The 16895-nt window shown below is 43.9% G+C and overlaps 2 protein-coding genes across 2 annotated transcripts in view; both read left to right on the forward strand.

The window, feature by feature from the left end:
• NCOA2 (nuclear receptor coactivator 2) overlaps window positions 1–9985 on the forward strand; it is a 193157-nt gene extending 183172 nt beyond the window's left edge. Inside the window, exon 21 of the mRNA XM_042781847.1 lies at window positions 9905–9985. Coding sequence (XP_042637781.1) covers window positions 9905–9985 — 81 coding nt within the window. The remainder of the gene's footprint in view (window positions 1–9904) is intronic.
• A 105-nt stretch (window positions 9986–10090) lies between these two features.
• PRDM14 (PR/SET domain 14) overlaps window positions 10091–16895 on the forward strand; it is a 20253-nt gene continuing 13448 nt past the window's right edge. The window contains 4 exon segments of the mRNA XM_007947354.1: window positions 10091–10784; window positions 11396–11449; window positions 11538–11695; window positions 12708–12978. Of these exon segments, the coding sequence (XP_007945545.1) occupies window positions 10091–10784; window positions 11396–11449; window positions 11538–11695; window positions 12708–12978 (1177 nt within the window).

The following is a 16895-nucleotide window of genomic DNA, read 5'->3' on the forward strand; positions in this document are numbered from 1 at the left end:
ATACATATATATATATATATAAACAAACAAAACTCACTGCCATCGAGTCGATTCGACTCATAGTGACCCTTCCTTGGGTTTCCGAGGAGGTATCAATACGGAAGTAGATTGCCCAACTTTCCTTCCGAGGAGCAGCTGGTGGGTTTGAACCGCCACCTTCCGGATAATAGTCAGATGCTTTAGGCACTACACCACCAGAGCTTTTATATCTATATCTATCTATTCTTGTGATTCATAGGCTTCTCGAAGTAGATCACCAGGCATTTCTTCCTCGTCTGTCTTAGCCTGGAAGCTCCTACAAAAACCTATTCACCATGGGTGACCCTGCTGGTATGTGACATAGCAGTGGCATAGCTTCTAGCATTATACAATCGTGCTAGCCACCACAGTACAACTAACTGACAGACAGGTGGTAGAGATACAGTATTATGAAGTATTGTATCTGTTATTATATGTTGTATCTGGAATTCTTAAATTCTTTAGAGCTTTCTATATTTCTTAATAGATAATCTATGGTCACTCCAATCCCCTGCTATAGATAATAATTCTTTATATTAAACTTACCTCATTCAAATTACTAAATAGTTTCCCTCTCTTGATTGGTTCCAGTCTGATAGACTTTTTAACAAAGCTGACTCCTGTGTTGTAAAGCTGAGAATTTCAAGTGCCATCTTGACAATCTTTGAGCCTTACAGGGCCCCAGTGGTCTGAGAGTTCCCTGCTTTCACCAGATTTGCCCTCCGCCTAGCAAGAAAGGCTTCCCACCGGGCTAATTTCCCTACCAGCTGATCAGCTGCATGCCACCACTTCCTCAACCTAGCAGGCTTCAGTACCCTGCCAATCTGTGGCATTATTCAAACAAATCAATCACATCCTCTTAAGGAACCAGAGGACAAGTCATCCTCTTGCTTCTATAAAGCCTGCCTTCTACGGCCCCTTTTTGTTCAGTCTGCCCTCAAGTGCAATGCCGTGTGGGCATGCATGATGTGCAATGTCCTCTCTCCTCAAGTTTTAAGAGTATGTGACTAATAAACTGCAGTTGATATTATCTGTCCAGTGTCAGGTTTTGTGTATTTAGGTATCTGGTACTATTTAGTACAAGGATACTTGTTTAATCAACAAAGTGAATAGGAGGTGAACAGCCCCTATGGTAGTTGTACTGACACACAAACAAACAAAACCTCTGCTCTTTGAAGGGAAAAATGTTATACACAGGAAACATCAAGTGTATATGTTACAAATTATTGAAACATCATCCTAGAGGATAGAATGTGTGCATGGATCTCTGGTAGCTGTTTTGTGTAGAGCAGTTGAGGGAAAATTGGGCTGGTATTGACTGCTGTCTATTGTTGACCAGTTGGTGCAGAAGTAGATGGTGGCCCTCTTTGAGTGGTGAAGTTGCAGAAGGTGTGGATGTGGTTGAATCATATGGGCACAGTTGCTGTCTTCCACCTGATGGGACAAAAAAAAAAAAAAAAAGACATAACAACACCAAAAGGAAGAGAGAGAAACACAAACAGCATAAGCAAACACTAAAACAACAAACAATAAATGAAAATAATAAAATAGAAAAAAGATAAAAGAAGGACAAAGAGAAGAAGAAAACAACATCCTGAGAAAGGGAAAAAAGAGAGGAAAGCAAGAGAAAAAGAATAAGAAAAATGTAAAAAGGAATGGGAAGAATGATAAAAGACAAATAGAATAGAAAAGATAAAGAAAGAAACCAGGAAAAAGCAAAGAATAGTAATAACAACAACAAAAACAAGAACCAGAGAAGGGAAAGATAAAAAAATAGAAAGAAAGCAGAAGAAAGAAAAGAATAATTTTAAAACAAACAAAAACAAAACCTGGGAAGGGGGCAGGGCACCCAGGTTTTGTTCCTGCTGACCAAGCAGGCAGTGGGGAGCAGGGCACCTGGTCATGGTACTAGTTCCTCCCTAACCAGAAGGCAACTGAGGGCAGGATACCTGATCACAGATGAGTTCCTGCTGACCCAGAAGATGTCTACGGCCAGGGGACCTGGATCTGGAAAGAGTTCCTGCTGGCCCAAATGGTGGTGGGAATAAGGTGCTTGGTTCCAAAGGGAATTCCTGTTGGCTCAAAAAACAGCTGTGGGCAGGGCATCTGGCCCCAGACAAAATTCCTGCTGTCTCGAAAGGTAAATGGGCACAGGGTCCATTCCCAGAAAACATTCCTGTCATCCCAAAAGGTGGCTGTGTGTAGGGTACCTGGTTTGGGAAGAATTTTCTACTGACCCAAAAGGTGCTGAAATAGGGTGCCTAGTTTGGGGACCAGTTCCTGCCTGCACAGAAGGCAGCTGTTGGCAGGGTGCCTAATCCAGGATGGAATGCCTGCTGGTCTAGAAAGTGGGTGGCATTAGGGGATGGCCACACTACCATTCACTGGGAAGGTGTAGGGTAAAAGGGACCAAAAGAGTCATCACACCTTTTGGTGATCAATCACCAGTGTTGTTGCCTGTGCCGTCTTTGGGAAGTGGAGCTGGTTATCAGGTTGCTGCCCAGATCAGAACACTGCTTGCACATATTCAAAACGGCCACCTCATTAGGCCAGCCAACAGTCCATAGCTCTTTTTTGTTTCCTTATGTACTGTTTTCATTCAGGTTCTTCTACCAGTCAGTATTTAATCCACTTCTTTATCCTTTCCTTTGAAGCTCAGAATTCCAGGATTAACTTCTGTATCTGTTTCAATTGGTTTCTTTATTTCTTTGTTGTAGAGGGTCTGTATAGCTTACCTGCCTATTCTGCCATCTTGCCAGAAGTCCCACAATAGGATGGCTTTAACAAACGGAAATTTATTTTCTCACAGGCTAGAAAGCTGAATTCAGGGCACCACATCTAGGTGAAGCTTCTTCTGTCCTTTCAAAATCTGTGGGCCCAGTGTTCCTTGGAAATTTCCATCTGTCTTTTCAACATCTGTGGACCTGATGTTCCTTGGAAATATGTATATGTCTTGGTATCAATCTTCCCCTAGGTCTAGAAGGTCCTCAGTCAGGGACCCTGGATCCAAAGGATGTGCTCTGCTCCCAGCTTTTCTTCCTTGAAGAACAGCATTCTTCTTGGTATTAGTGAGGTTCCCCTCCTCTCTGCTCACATACGTAAGTGTGGGACTTGAAAAAGAGTGTGACTTGAGTCACACTCTCTTGTAAGGCAATGACTTAAGATACATCCCACGCTGATCCTGCCTCATTAATATAAAGAGGTTAGAATTTACAACACATCACACATTGGAGGATAATTAGATCAGATCACAAAATGGAAGACAACCACACTGGGAATTATGGCCTAGCCAAGTTGACATATATGTTTTAGGGACACAATTCAATCCATGACACTTACGGATAACAGTTCCATGCTGCCTGTTACCCAACATCTGAAAACCATTGATTCATATTCTTTATCCAGTTTTCTATTGCTTACTGTAGGAGGGCAATTCATGTGGCAGCTCATAGCTGAGAGGATAATACCCTATAATAGATTTTTAATGCACTGCTAGATTTTAGTATTTCAATTTATTTGCATTTTTTGTACCTATACACAATTGTGTGAACCATGTCCTTAAAATTTGTAAGCCATTTCCCTAAAGTAAATCACTCACTATACATTGATGTATACATTTCACTGGTTTTGCTCCTTTAGAGAACCCAAACTAAGACAATGGCTATATATATATATTATTATTATTATTATGGCTTTGGCTGCCACTATTATGAGCCAAAACAACTACCTCCATCAGTTATGTGAGAGAAAACCAAAACCACAACCCTATCAATTATGCAATTGTAACTACACAATGCTTCTTTTTTTCAACAAGAATCTCACCTTACTATATCCATTGCCAGAAGAAATCAACCAATCCAAAGAGTCATTCCACTTCTGATATCCCACCCTAGGAACTTTCAAACCCTACCTATAAGAAATAAATCATACATTCATTCCCCCAACAAAAGGCAATTTCAGAATTGTATGTGGGATGTTCTCACAGTTTCTTCATTTGCTTTATTTGAGAAGAAGGCTTCCCACAGTTTGGAGATCACATGAAGACTCAACTGTGACACCTGCCATGTGCAGGATCTGTAACCTGGGCCTCTCATGAGGTTCTTGGCCCACATCAGAAAGGTGAGTTACACAAGGTCTGAGCTCCAATTTCATTAAAAGTCCCACAAACTGAACTTAATACTTTTTTAGGAAAACTAGATTTCACCCATTGAAACTCTGCTTTTTTGATAGGACCTATCTAAAAATTATTTATGAAATTATCTTCTCCATCCAGTGTTACCTTCATTTTGTCCTGTCTTATAATGAATGTCATTTGCTAAAAAGATAAAAAGAGCAAAGAATGGTCAATGAACACAATCCCAATAAGGTATGACACAAGGACTGACAAGTTTCAGGTCTCGTCAGGCTGGTTCCCCTCAGTGGATGAAGTCTGTTTGGGTGACCTTCTGTAAACTTACAAAGCCTATTTTACCTCTGACTTACCTTGTGTCCATAAAAATTGATTTGGAAGAAAAAAAAATTCCCAAAACTTTGATCACCAGGACTACCACTGTTAGGTCTGTGGTTGGAAACAGCCAACCTCTGGCTGGGGGTCTGAGGTCAGAGGTGCATTAGCAACATATTTGACTGCTCATTATCTATTATCATGGTATCATCTTAGACCAAGCCTTCCAGCAGGCTGGACATCTGTTTCTAATGTGTATTTTCATTATAATCCAAATCCTAGTGCATATCTTACAAAATGATACAATTTACCAAGTAATGACTTTGAGGAACTTGCAGTATGATCAAAAATGTCTATCTTAGGAGCACCTTAAAAGGGCAAAATAAATAAATAAAAATAAAACGAAACCAAAGCAAATAAAAGAGCAGCAAACTTTTTAATATTCAATGGTATGCATTCTATGATTAATATGAAGAAAGTCAGAATTTAATTTAGTACATGGAAACTCCAATCCCAGTCCCTTTGACCTATATCAAATAGTGCATACATGAATAGGTTCTCCAGTTGCTAAACCCTGGCGGGAAAAGTTTATTGGAAAAACCTGGGAAAGAATCTATGTATATCCGAGGTCCACCAAACAGAACAGGGACTAAAGAAAGCCCAACATATGAGATAGTCCTTACTGAAGGAATGCAATACTTACTTTATGTTGAGTAGAGATTAACAGACATCAATACAGCAAATTCATTGAAGATTTTAGAAATCACCTTCAAAAAACATTTTAGCATAGATCAACAGGCACTGTTGTCTCAGGGTGGCCGGAGCTCAGATACAGGGCGTTTCTGAAGTGATGTATCCTTCATTTTGATAGAGATCCAAGTACACTGGGTGATGCAACTGTCAAAACTGTGGTACATTTAACATGTGTGCATTTCATCATAAGTAAATTTTACCTTAAAAAAAGACTTTAATGATATGCTTGCTGAAATTATTTAAGGATGAAGTATACTGTCTGCAATGATTTCCTATTCCTCCTTCAATAAAAACTTGCATCTTCTGCAAGTATTCCCTGTAAGACCTGGCCTATGTAGACTTTCCAACCTCCCCTTGGGCATCTCCTCCACACCAGGCATCTTTTAGCTCTGTGAATCAGCCTTTCTCCCCTCAGGTTTCAGGGCCTTGGCATCAATGTTCTGTTGACCTGTGATAACATTTGTTCTCAGGATTCCTTATTGTCTGGGTATGAGCTGGATCAGTGCTTAAATCTTTGTCTTCTTCTAGCCCAGGCAGTTTTTCTTTGCTTTATTTACTTTCATTGTTGCTAGCGTCCATCCAGCTGATTCCTAATCACATTAACCCCACGTGTGCAGAGCAGAAATGCTGCACAGGGTTTTCACCCTTATGAAGCATAGCGCCTTTCAGAATCATATTGCTAGGCCTTTCTTTTGAGGTGGTTCTGGATGGATTCTACCTACCAACCAATATTTTGCCTAGTAGTCCAGCACTTAGCCTTTTGTATCACTAAATAGTGGTAACTAAAACGTGGAAGGAGAAAATACTGGGGGAAAAGAGACTAGGCCAAAGTTCCTAAAGCTTGTGTGTGGGGGGATTGGGGTAGGTGGAGTGAGGCTGGGGGCTAAGCATGGGCTCCTCAGTCACCGCCCCCCACCTCTGAGAGCAGCAGTGGTGGAGCTGGCTGGCTCCTCCTTCTCCTTGAGAAAGGGACTTTAACTTGTAACCTTTGCTGTCAGCGTGGCATTAATTTTTGCAGCCACTCCCAGAGGCAGGTACTGCTCTCCCGAGTTTGCAAAGAGGAAGCAGCGGCCAGAGGTGGGGAGAAACCTAGCCAAGGTCACCTGGCATAACAAGGGTTTCCTTCACCCTAGGTGCTTCTATCTCTGAATGTGAATGGACCTAAGCACTCCTTTCTCTCCCTCAATTGCTGGCAAGGAGAATAAAAATGCGGTCTTTAACCCATGCATCTATGGTAACTGACTTTTGACAAGTGTGCTAAGTCCATTCAATGGTGAAGCAAGAGTCTCTTTACTAAGTGGTGCTGGGAAAATCGGATTTCCACTTGTAGAAGAATGAATGAGGATCCATGCCTCATACCGTATACAAAAACCCATTCAACGGCCTTAGTGTGGAAACTAAAACATTAATATTTTAGAAGAAAACATAGAGATGTGGCAGTGGAGTCTAGCTTTTGATGTTGCATCGATTATCAGATATTATAACAAAAGCACAAGCAGCAAAAGGCTGTTTTTTTTTTTTTTTTTAAATCTATTTTAGATAAATGGGACCTCCTAAGAAGTAAATACTTGTGTTGATAAAAAGGTCTTTATTTCAAAAATGAAGAAACAACCTACCCACTGGGAAAACATCTTTGGAAAGCATATGCTGTTGTTTGCCATCGAGTCGGCCCCGACTCATAGCGACCCCTCCTTGGGTTTCCGAGGCAGTATCACTACGGAAGTAGATTGCCCCATCTTCCTTCCGAGGAGTGGCTGGGGGATTTGAATCGCCAGCCTTCTGGTTAGCAGTCAAGTGCTGTAGCCACTATGCTACCAGAGCTCCCTGGAAAGCATATAGCTAACAACAAAAAGACAACCCATTTAAAAAATAGGCAAAGGGCTCGAACAGATATTTCATTAAAGAAGATACTCAAATAGCCAACAAGTACAAGAAAAAAATGCTCAATGTCATTGGCCATTAGAGATGCAAATCCAAACTACAATGAGATATCAATTCATTCCCACTAGGATGATGGTTTAAAATAATAGTAATAATAATGCACAGAAAACAAGTATTGGCAAAGATGTGGTGAAAGTGAGACTCTGATCCATTACTGGTGAGAATGCAAAATGGCCCAGCCACTGTGGAAAGCAGTTTGGGATCGCCCAATCTTCCTTGTGAGGAGAGGGTGGTGGGTTTGAACCACCAGGCTTCTGGTTAGCAGTTAAATGCCTTAGGCAAAGGCCACCAGAACTGTTGATACTCAAGAGACCTGAAAGCAGCAACTCAAACAGGCACTTGTGCACCAGTGTTCACTGTAGCACTATTCACAACAGTCAAAACGTGGAAACAACCTACAGGCCCATCAAAAGATGAATGGACGAACAAAATGTGGTAAATACATACATACAAGGGAATACTACTCAGCCAATAAAGAGAAATGAAGTTTTGATCTGTGCTAAAACATGAATGAACCTTGAAATGTTATGCTTAGTGAAATAAGTCAATCACAAAAAGACATTATTGTGTGATCTCACTTATATGAAATAACAAGAATAGACAAATATATCAAGATCAAAGTTTATTAGTAGTTATTAGAGGCAGGATTGAAGCAAATTGATAGTGTATAGGATGGAAAATTTGGCAACAATTATGGATAGTGGTTGCACAACATGATTAATTTAATTGACAGCACTAAAGGTACACGTGAAAAATGTTGCTTTATCTCTCTAACGCGTGTGCTAGTTTGTCTCACTGTGATGGCTTGCGTATTGCTGTGATTCTGAAAGCTATGCCATCGGTATTTTAAGTATCAGCAAGGTCACCTATAGTAGACAAGTTATATATGTAACTATAGTCTTCGGGCGCTGGGCATGGATCTGAACCTTGCATTCCGAGCCCGGCGCAAACGAGGTCCCTAGTCTTATACCGAGGAAAGGGCAGCTGTGCGCGGCCGATCTGCAGAGCTCTGCTTCGGAGGGTCGAACTGCGGCAGCGTCCGGTCACAGAGCCAAGCCCGGGTCTCAGCCTGGGACACACGTGGAGCCGCTTCCCAGAACGAAGGGCGTAGCCCGGCTGCGAAAGGTGTCAAGGACAGAGGCCCGCCAGATCCTCCCGCGGGTTTGACGCCGCCTTCAGCCAGGATCCGCCCTGGAAAACTCGAAGCGGAGAGACCAGACGCGACCCCGCAAGGCCTGTTCAGGGGCTGTGCATGCACCGAGAGGCTTATTTGGGGACCCTGCCCAAACTCTTTTCTCGCCACCCCGCAAAGATGGAGCCGCAAGAGTCCCGCCCCACAAAGCCGACGGCGAGCGCTCTCCGCCAGGATCCCGAGGAGGATTTGGAGAACAGAAGAGTTTAGCGAGCGTCCCTCAGGGGCTGAGGGGCAATCGAGCGTTGGCCAATGACTGCCGTGGGGGCGGGGAGGAGAGGGCCTGGGCACCTGCGTGAGCCACGTCCCTTCCCCACCCTCACCCGCCCCACCCAGGTGGCCCCGCCTGTCCGCCCGCCTGTCCTTTTAAGCCCCTCTCGGTGCCCCCGGGTCGCCCGAAGGCTCCCAGTGCCTACCCCGCCTGTCCCCGCGGTGTCCTGGAGGCGCCGCACCCGCAGCTGCGTGCGGTCCCGTGGCACTCTCGGAGGTGGGTGGAGGGCTCCGTGCAACGCAGGGCCCGGGCGCCGTCGTCTGTGCCGCGACATGGGAGCGCGTGTGGCGCTCGTTGACGCAGTTTACTTTGGGTGGTCGTCTAGCCCTCTTGGAGGTTTTTCCTATTTAAGTGGCTTTCAACCCCAAGTCGCACGTACTTGGGGTCAAGAGAGGCCAGGATCTGGGCGCCTTGGTTGGCTTGGGAGAGAGAAGCAGATGCGTTCGTCGTGGCTGACCTCTCTCCTGACCCCGTGTTCTTTAATTTCTAAGTCACGACCCTGTGGGTTTCGTTATCGGGCTCATTGATCTTACCCTCAATGAGGGGCTTCATTCCTCAGCCATGGTTAACTTGTGCCGTGTGTCAGTTAAAAAGCCATTCTTTACTCCGGCGGCGCGGGGCCGGGAAGGCAGGCGGCCGGCGAGGCGTCTCTTTCCTACTTGGCCTGGGGCCGCGACCCCAGGCCTCTACCCTCCCCAGGTGGGTGACTTGGGTTTTCCGAGGGACCCAGGGGCTGTGGCAAGTATTTTCCTGCGTGGCGAGCGGAGCCGCGAGTGGAACCGGAGGTAGCTGCCCTCGGACAGCCTGACCGTCTGCGTCCTCGTCGTCAGACCACGGGCTTGCAGCGGGGCGCAGGGTTCCCGGGGCCCGCCTGGGGTGCTCGGAAGCGCGCTTCCGCCTGCAGGTTCTGACCGGGGGCCCTTCAAGCTTCCCTCCCTGCCGTTGCCCCCAAGTTGTCGGACGGCCTTGTGCTCGGCTCTCGGCCTCATTCCCGGAATTGGAAGGGATGCGCGGCTCCGACCCACCCTATTAAAGAGTTCTGTTGGACTGAGAAGGAGGGAGAGTGTGCACTTTGGAACTGGGTTTGCAGGAGCCGGGTTGGAGGCCAGATGCAGGGAGCAGGTGTTGGAAACCAGTCGTGCTTAGTCAAAGAATGTTTGGGTAGGGAAGGCAAAGGCAACCCTAAGCAGAAACTTGGAGTCGGTCGGGATCCCGGCAGGTTTTCGTTTGGGGCTTTTTGGTTCTGTTTGTTTTTGATTCTGTTGTTTTGTTTGGTTTGCGGTAGGAGAAGATCCGCGAGACAGAATTGGGAAATTTATCCAATTCCCTTCGACCTGGGGAAGGAATCCTCTCTCCGCCTTGGTAATTGCGCCGGGCTGGCTGGAGCCCGGCGGGGACTGCGGGCAGCGCCTTGCGACGCGCACTCAGCCGCGCTCGCTTTTCCCAGACCCGCCGCGCTTTGTGTCCCGGGATGGCTCTGCGACCGCTGGGTGAGGTCGGGCCCCAGGACAAGGCGTACTACCTGCCGGAAAGGTTTCAGAGCAACCGTCCGCACCTGGCCGCCTATTACACGCCTTTCCTGACCTACGACCGCTACGGGAACACCCTTACCGCGGCCGAGGAGGACTACCAGTCTTTCCGGCAGCTAGAGTCCGCAGTGTCGGGGTCACAGGCCATGCTCCCGTTTGCCTTCGGGACGGCAGCTCCTTTGCTTAGCCCGGGCCTGACCCTACAGACCGAGCCGCTCTACGATCTGCCCAGGTACAGCAAGCTGCCACCTTGGCACCCAATTCCCCACCTCCCCAGGGAGGTGCCACACTTGCTGAACAGCGAGTATACAGGAGCCAACAGTGGCGACTTCGGCCACATTGGTGGCCAGAGCCACAGTGGCCAGTGTTGCGGACCTGAAACTTTAATCACCCAGCCCCCTGTGGAGGCTACCCTGCTACCTGAAGGTCCGAAGACCTCCCAGTTGTCTTGCGCCCCCAGTAAACCGTCTGAGGATGTCCCCAAAGCCCTAAACCCAGAAAGGAAATCGCCTCATCATTACCACTTCACCGCGGAGGACCTACACCTAGTTCTGTATGGGGTCATTCCCAGCCTGGAGCATCCAGCCCGTCTGCACCATGCTATTTCTGGCTTTTTGGTCCCTACAGGCAGCTCTGGTAAACGAGGGTGCAAATCACCCCGGGGTTGGGTTGTATGGGAATAGAGGTGGGAGTGTAAAAGAGGCACTTCAAGTTGGAGCTGAGTTTGTGTAAGTGGGGGTGGGTTGGTGGAGTTCACTTTCCATCAGAGGTGGAGCCTGAGGATTCTAAACTCATTTCTGAGATTTTACTTAACTGCTTAACTCCTAAGGACGACTTTGGTCAGAGTTGAGGAAAGTCAGGGTCGTCAAGAAAGAAAGGCTTCATGTAGCCACCTTTTGTAAGGTGGCATCAGATTCTACCTGAACGCAAGGTATCTCAATGACATCTGCATGCAATGTACACTTGAAGTTCAGCTCAGCCATCTACTATGATCTTAATCAAAATCAACACCACTATCTCATTCTCTAGTTTCTTAAGTTTTCAAAATGCAGTTCATTCCATAGTCTTGCAAAGGTTGTTTTGAGTGTCATATAAGCAACTGTATGAGAAAATCTCATTTAAAAAAGAGCAGGAAACTGTAAAAATATGAAGGATAAATATAGATGATGGTTACCTGTAGGGAGAGAAATGCTTTCATAATAACACTGTTAATGAAAATGTATGAAAAAAAAATGATTCTTTTTTAGGATCTGATTCCCTTCATCAAAGTCTGGATAAAGAGTCCCTTCAACTACCAGAAGGTGGGCACAAATTCTGCTTGAATATCTTTTCCTGACCTAATGCAGACTCAGTTTCCTCATTGTATTTTCCTGCCTTGTTTTCCCCTAGGTCTTTGCCTTCTGCAGACAATGTTTGGTGGAGCCCCACATTTTGGCGTGTTCTGTAGTAGCCTCATTGCCAAAGGAGTCAGGTTTGGGCCCTTTCAGGGTAAAGTGATCAATGCCAGTGAAGTTAAGACCTATGGAGACAATTCCCTAATGTGGGAGGTAAATATGTTTCTAGTGAAGGGCTGAAAATGGGGAGGAAAGCTGGTGGGGGTGATCTTGGTCTTTGCACCTGTGTGAGAGTTCCGGGCCTGCACACCCCCAGCAGGAATCTGCTCCAAGCCATAGGGCTGTCTGTTTTGCAATATAAAGGGGAGGGAAGGCAGGCATTACTACTAGAGGATAGCATCTTTGCATGAATTCTATGAGTTCTGTGGTGCCTTAAGTCATTCTAGTCTGTGAAGATAACCCACTGAATATACATTTAAAGAGTTAATACCTTGTGTTTTATTTATAGATAATCCAAATGGCTGAACCTAGGCCAGAGGGGAAAAACTAATTTTAAATTTTTATATTTATTTGCCTTTGCAGTTAGCAAAGGAGTTTTTAAATTGATGTTCTTCAAGCTAGTGAATGAAGGTGTACGTGGCATGCTGGTGGGTCTGCAATTTGTTACCTGTGTGGAAAACAGTTTATCAGAATGCATCAAGTACCTTAAAATCTTTAAAACTTTTTGATCCTGAATTTCTGCTGCTAGGAATATAGTTTAGAAACATAATCTGAAATTCAGACTATGTGGAAGATTTTAATCACATCATTGTTCATAATAATGAAATATTAGAGACAGTGGAATTGTCAACAGTGGAGAAAGCTGTAAATAAGGCCCCATCATCACGCATAAAAACTAGGTTGGAATAAAATATACCATTCGTCATCTAGGTTGGAATTAAATGTAATCTTGTTTCCCTTAAAAATTAATACATAAAATTATAAACTTAACATGCTTACTACAGAAATTTGGAAATCAAGAAAGCGTTAAAGTGAAAATCTTTAAAAATCTGCCACATCATTCAGAGAGATGCCCTTATAGCTAAGTAAGTTTATAAACTACTTATAGTGATGCAGAAATTTATAGGAATTCAAGTGTGAGATTTAGGTTATAAGTTTTTAGTAAATGAATGTATAGATTAGGTGAAAAATGTACATTCCAAACATCATGTCTTATTTCATTTAGATCTTTGAAGATGGTCATTTAAGTCACTTTGTAGATGGAAAAGGAGGTGCAGGGAACTGGATGTCCTTCGTCAACTGTGCCCGTTTCCCCAAGGAACAGAATCTGGTGGCTGTGCAGTGTAAAGGGCAGATATTTTACGAGAGCTGCAAGGAGATCTCCCAGAACCAAGAGCTCCTTGTGTGGTACGGAGACTGCTATGAGAAGTTTCTGGACATTCCTGTGAGCCTTCAGTACACGGATCAGGGCAAGCAATTATCTGGGCCCTCTGAAGGTGAGTGCACCCTCTGCCTCACCCTGTGAGGCCTTCTTTGTGGAAGTTCAGGGCTGTTTTCCTCAAATCCTCCTGTAGCTAGCTCTCCACCTGTGAGCTCCTCTATCCCAAAGGCTAATAGAGGAGACTAAAAGGGGTGTCTTTAACCCGGGAGGCATCAGCTGGAGGAAAGTGCCTTTACCTTTTCTTCTACCTCTTCAGCCTCTCCTTGAGAATGAAATAAATGGATGCAAATTCTGCCTTAGGTGAGCCTGTTTGATTAGTCTCCGTTCAGGCTAACACAGCTGATGAAGTCAAAGAACTAGAGCCGTGTTTTTCAAATGATGTGTTGCAGTATCTTAGTGGGATGGCAAATCAATGTAGTGATTGAGACCAGCAGTAAAGAAAACAAAAAGAATATGAATAAAGTGGAATAAAAAATATTGATGTTCATCACACATAAGAGTAAGCATTATTTTCAGAAGACTTGTTTCAAAAAGAGCATGTAATTAATTTGTATGCTAGGTCTCAAATAGAAGACGTATTTCTGACTGTGGACTCAACTCTGAAGTATAATGTGAGTGTGAATAACTGGGACTCTTGTTAGATGCAGATTTAGATGCAGAGGACTGGCGTGGGACCCCGAGGTTGTGCGTTTCTAGCAAACAGCTGGATGATAACATTGCTGTTGATCCCAGGACCACATATGGGTAGAAAGGAGCTAAAGGACTGCCAACCTACTGCCTGGAGATAAACCTTTTTAATTTGCATTTTTAATAAGCTCTCTAAGTAAATTTTAGGAGCTCTGGTAGCATAGTGCCTAAGGCACTTGACTGCTAACCAGAAGGATGGCGGTTCAAACCCACCAGCCACTCCTCGGAAGGAAGGTTGGGCAGTCCTACTTCCTAGTGATACTGCCTGGGAAACCCAAGGAGGGGTCGCTATGAGTCGAGGCTGACTCGATGGCACATAATGAGAAGAAGAAGTAAATTTTATATATACAAAAGTTTGAAAACTACTGATGTAGTAGGTGTGGCAAGACAAATGCAAATTACTGTAGTATATATAATGAGATAGTCCACAGAGGCCAAATTCGTCTCATACTTAACACCAAACAAAGTTGGTTTGTTTAGGAAAAAAAAAATAAAATAAAAAGGGATTTGAGAAAAAATACCTGCTTTTAATAACTCCAAAAAGTAATCATTATCCTTTTGAAAACTTATTCAACTATTAAATACTATATTTTAAGTAGTATGTTTATGAATCAAACTAGTAAATATTTGATATCTCAGTAATGTTGTGTGTCCTTGAGTTGATTCCAACTCAATAGCATACTATGTAGAACAGTTTCCTAGTGTGGCACTATGGTTAAGCCCTTGACTCCCACCAGCCACCCTGAGGGAGAAAGATGTGGCAGTCTGCTTCCATATTTACAACCTTGGAAACGCGGTGGGGCAGTTCTGTTCTGCCCTACAGGGTGGCTGTGAGTTAGGCTCAGTGATGGGTTTCATTTTTAGCTTAATCTTTATGGGAGCACATGGCCTGGTCTTTTCTCCAGCTGCCTGGTTTGCCCGCCTTTCAGTTAGCAGCCCAGTGCATAACCATTGTGCCACCAGAGCTCTTTGTCTCAGTAATACTCTTCTGGAAATTTATCTTCAGGAAATAGCCCAGAAGGAAAAGTTTTGTCCATAGGAATATTTATTATAGCACCGTCCTTATTAGGGCTCAGTCACAGCCTGAGTGCTCAGTGGTAGTAGGATGATTAGTAACATGGAATAGTATGAAGATAACCAAGATCAGTCATAAAGGGATAAGGACTTATCATAGTGCTTATTGTTGTTACATTGCCAGCAAGTGGATTTCAGCACTCAGGTGGGTAAAAACCCAGCATATACAGTTAACTTGTGCTCCTATTCTGAACTAAATTATAGCCAGTGCTATAATTTACAGCATTGTTAAAATGGCATGTATTTTGGAGAATGTTTGGAAGGAATAAACAACTTAGTCTTCTGGGGGAGGAATTATGGATAAGTTAGTTTTCTCTTATACTGTTTTGGATATGATAAAAAAGGAAAGGAAAGGAAAATCATAATTCCTCTGCTCAAAAGAAATGTTTTTCACAAAAGCTTTTGGTTAGGATTGGGGCACTGAGGAGCCTTCCCTTTTAAGGGCTAAGTAAGGTAGGAAGGATCTGGGCCTGTATGTGGGTGGATTGTTTGATTATGCAAGTGTGCCTCCTGTGTTTTGGGGAGATGGAGGTGTGGAATGTGAGCACAACTCTTAGTGGTTTCCAAACTAGATCCAAACTGTATTTGTGACATAGCAGAATGCGTCTTATTAAGAATGTAGAGAAATTCCTTGACTAGAAACAGTAGTTGCATGAGATGGGGGAGAAAAACAAAAAATAAAAAATCTTCAAAGACCTGAGCAGCAAATGGAGACAAATGAAACCTAATTAATAGGGCAGTGTTTCATTTATGCCTCTGTGGCTGTTCTTATGCTAATTCGTTGTTCCGTTGCCATCCAGTGGATTCTAATTCATGGGGACCCCATGTGTGCAGAGTAGAACTGCTCCATGGGGGTTTCAAGGCTGTGACCTTTGGAAGCAGGTCTCCAGGCCTGTCTTTGAAGGCACCTCTGGGTGGGTTTGAACCTCCAGATGTTTAACTGTTTCTACCATTAACTCGTACTGAACCCTTATTCTAATTTTTGTGGGCTTTAGTGCTTTGATTTGTAGAGATGACTGATCCCTTAATGTAGACCCTCTCTTCCCACCTCAGGAAGCAGAAAGGCTAGGAATTTCTGATCAATGAAAACTTTAGCTCTGAGCAAAAACCATGCCAGTAGGGAGATTCTGAGAGTATTAGCACCTCAATGAAAGTGATAGACAGAGCTGGGCAGTGATCATCCTGGGCTTGGAGGTTGCTTTCTGGTTATTTACTTAATGAATGGTTTATTTCCTTAGCCACCTGTTAAACGTGCCTGGGACCTTAGCTGTCTACTAACAAAGCTCCTGATGGACAGCTTCCCTGTGGTCCTGATGCAAAACTCTCCTGACTCTTCTCTCCCTCCCTGGGGGCAGACAAAAAGGTCTCAGTGATGCATTCATAGTCAAAGCCACTTTATCCTCTGGAATCCAGAGGATACTCTGCAGGGATGCTTTTGTAGGTGGCCCTGTCCTCTCCCCTTCCCCCAAGACATACACCCCGCAACCCAGGACCTACACCTTCTCTAACCTCCCTCCTCCCCACTCCTCCTCCATTAGTTAGTTTTACCTTTCTTGGTTATTTCTGTCATTTGGAGATAGTATCCCATACACTGATAAGAACTCAGCAAATGTTATAATTAAATTTATCACCATGATCACTCATTGTGGTAGAGAATACAAGACATTTTCATTCAATTTCATGCATGAAGATTTTAACTCTGGAATCTTTCCTAAAAGTTTAAAGAAGTAAACTACAAAAATTTCTCCTTTTCCTCATCTTGAGAGGGTGCTGAGAACTTTGTAAATGGGTCTGAGGGGAGCAGTAAATGGAAGCCTAGAAAGCGAGGTGTAGGTAGTTACCATTGTCCTGGATGAGCTGTTTTAAGCTGTGGCTGAGACTGATTTAAACCTTGTCACAAGTACCAGTCAAGAATGTTCAAGAACTGTAGAATTGAACTGGTCCTAAAATGTGCTGGGAAATGTTTCTTCAAGAACAACATTGAAGGGAAAAAAGGGAAAGGTGAAATTAAGAGATTTAAGAGACATAGCACCCATGTAGATTTGACTCTAATTTGTAGACTTTGAATCCCAATTTGATGGATCTCATAACTAAAATAATTGAAGAAATATGTACATAATTTTTACATTAAGGAATTGTAGTCAATTTTTTTAGGTGTGGTTAATGGTTATGCTTTTTAAGAAGTTATCTTTTTCTTTTTGTGCTTTAATT

The sequence above is a fragment of the Orycteropus afer genome, unplaced genomic scaffold, assembly GCF_000298275.1.
Source record: "Orycteropus afer afer isolate SDZICR_OR568_19922 unplaced genomic scaffold, OryAfe1.0 scaffold00181, whole genome shotgun sequence".
Taxonomy (NCBI): domain Eukaryota; kingdom Metazoa; phylum Chordata; class Mammalia; order Tubulidentata; family Orycteropodidae; genus Orycteropus; species Orycteropus afer.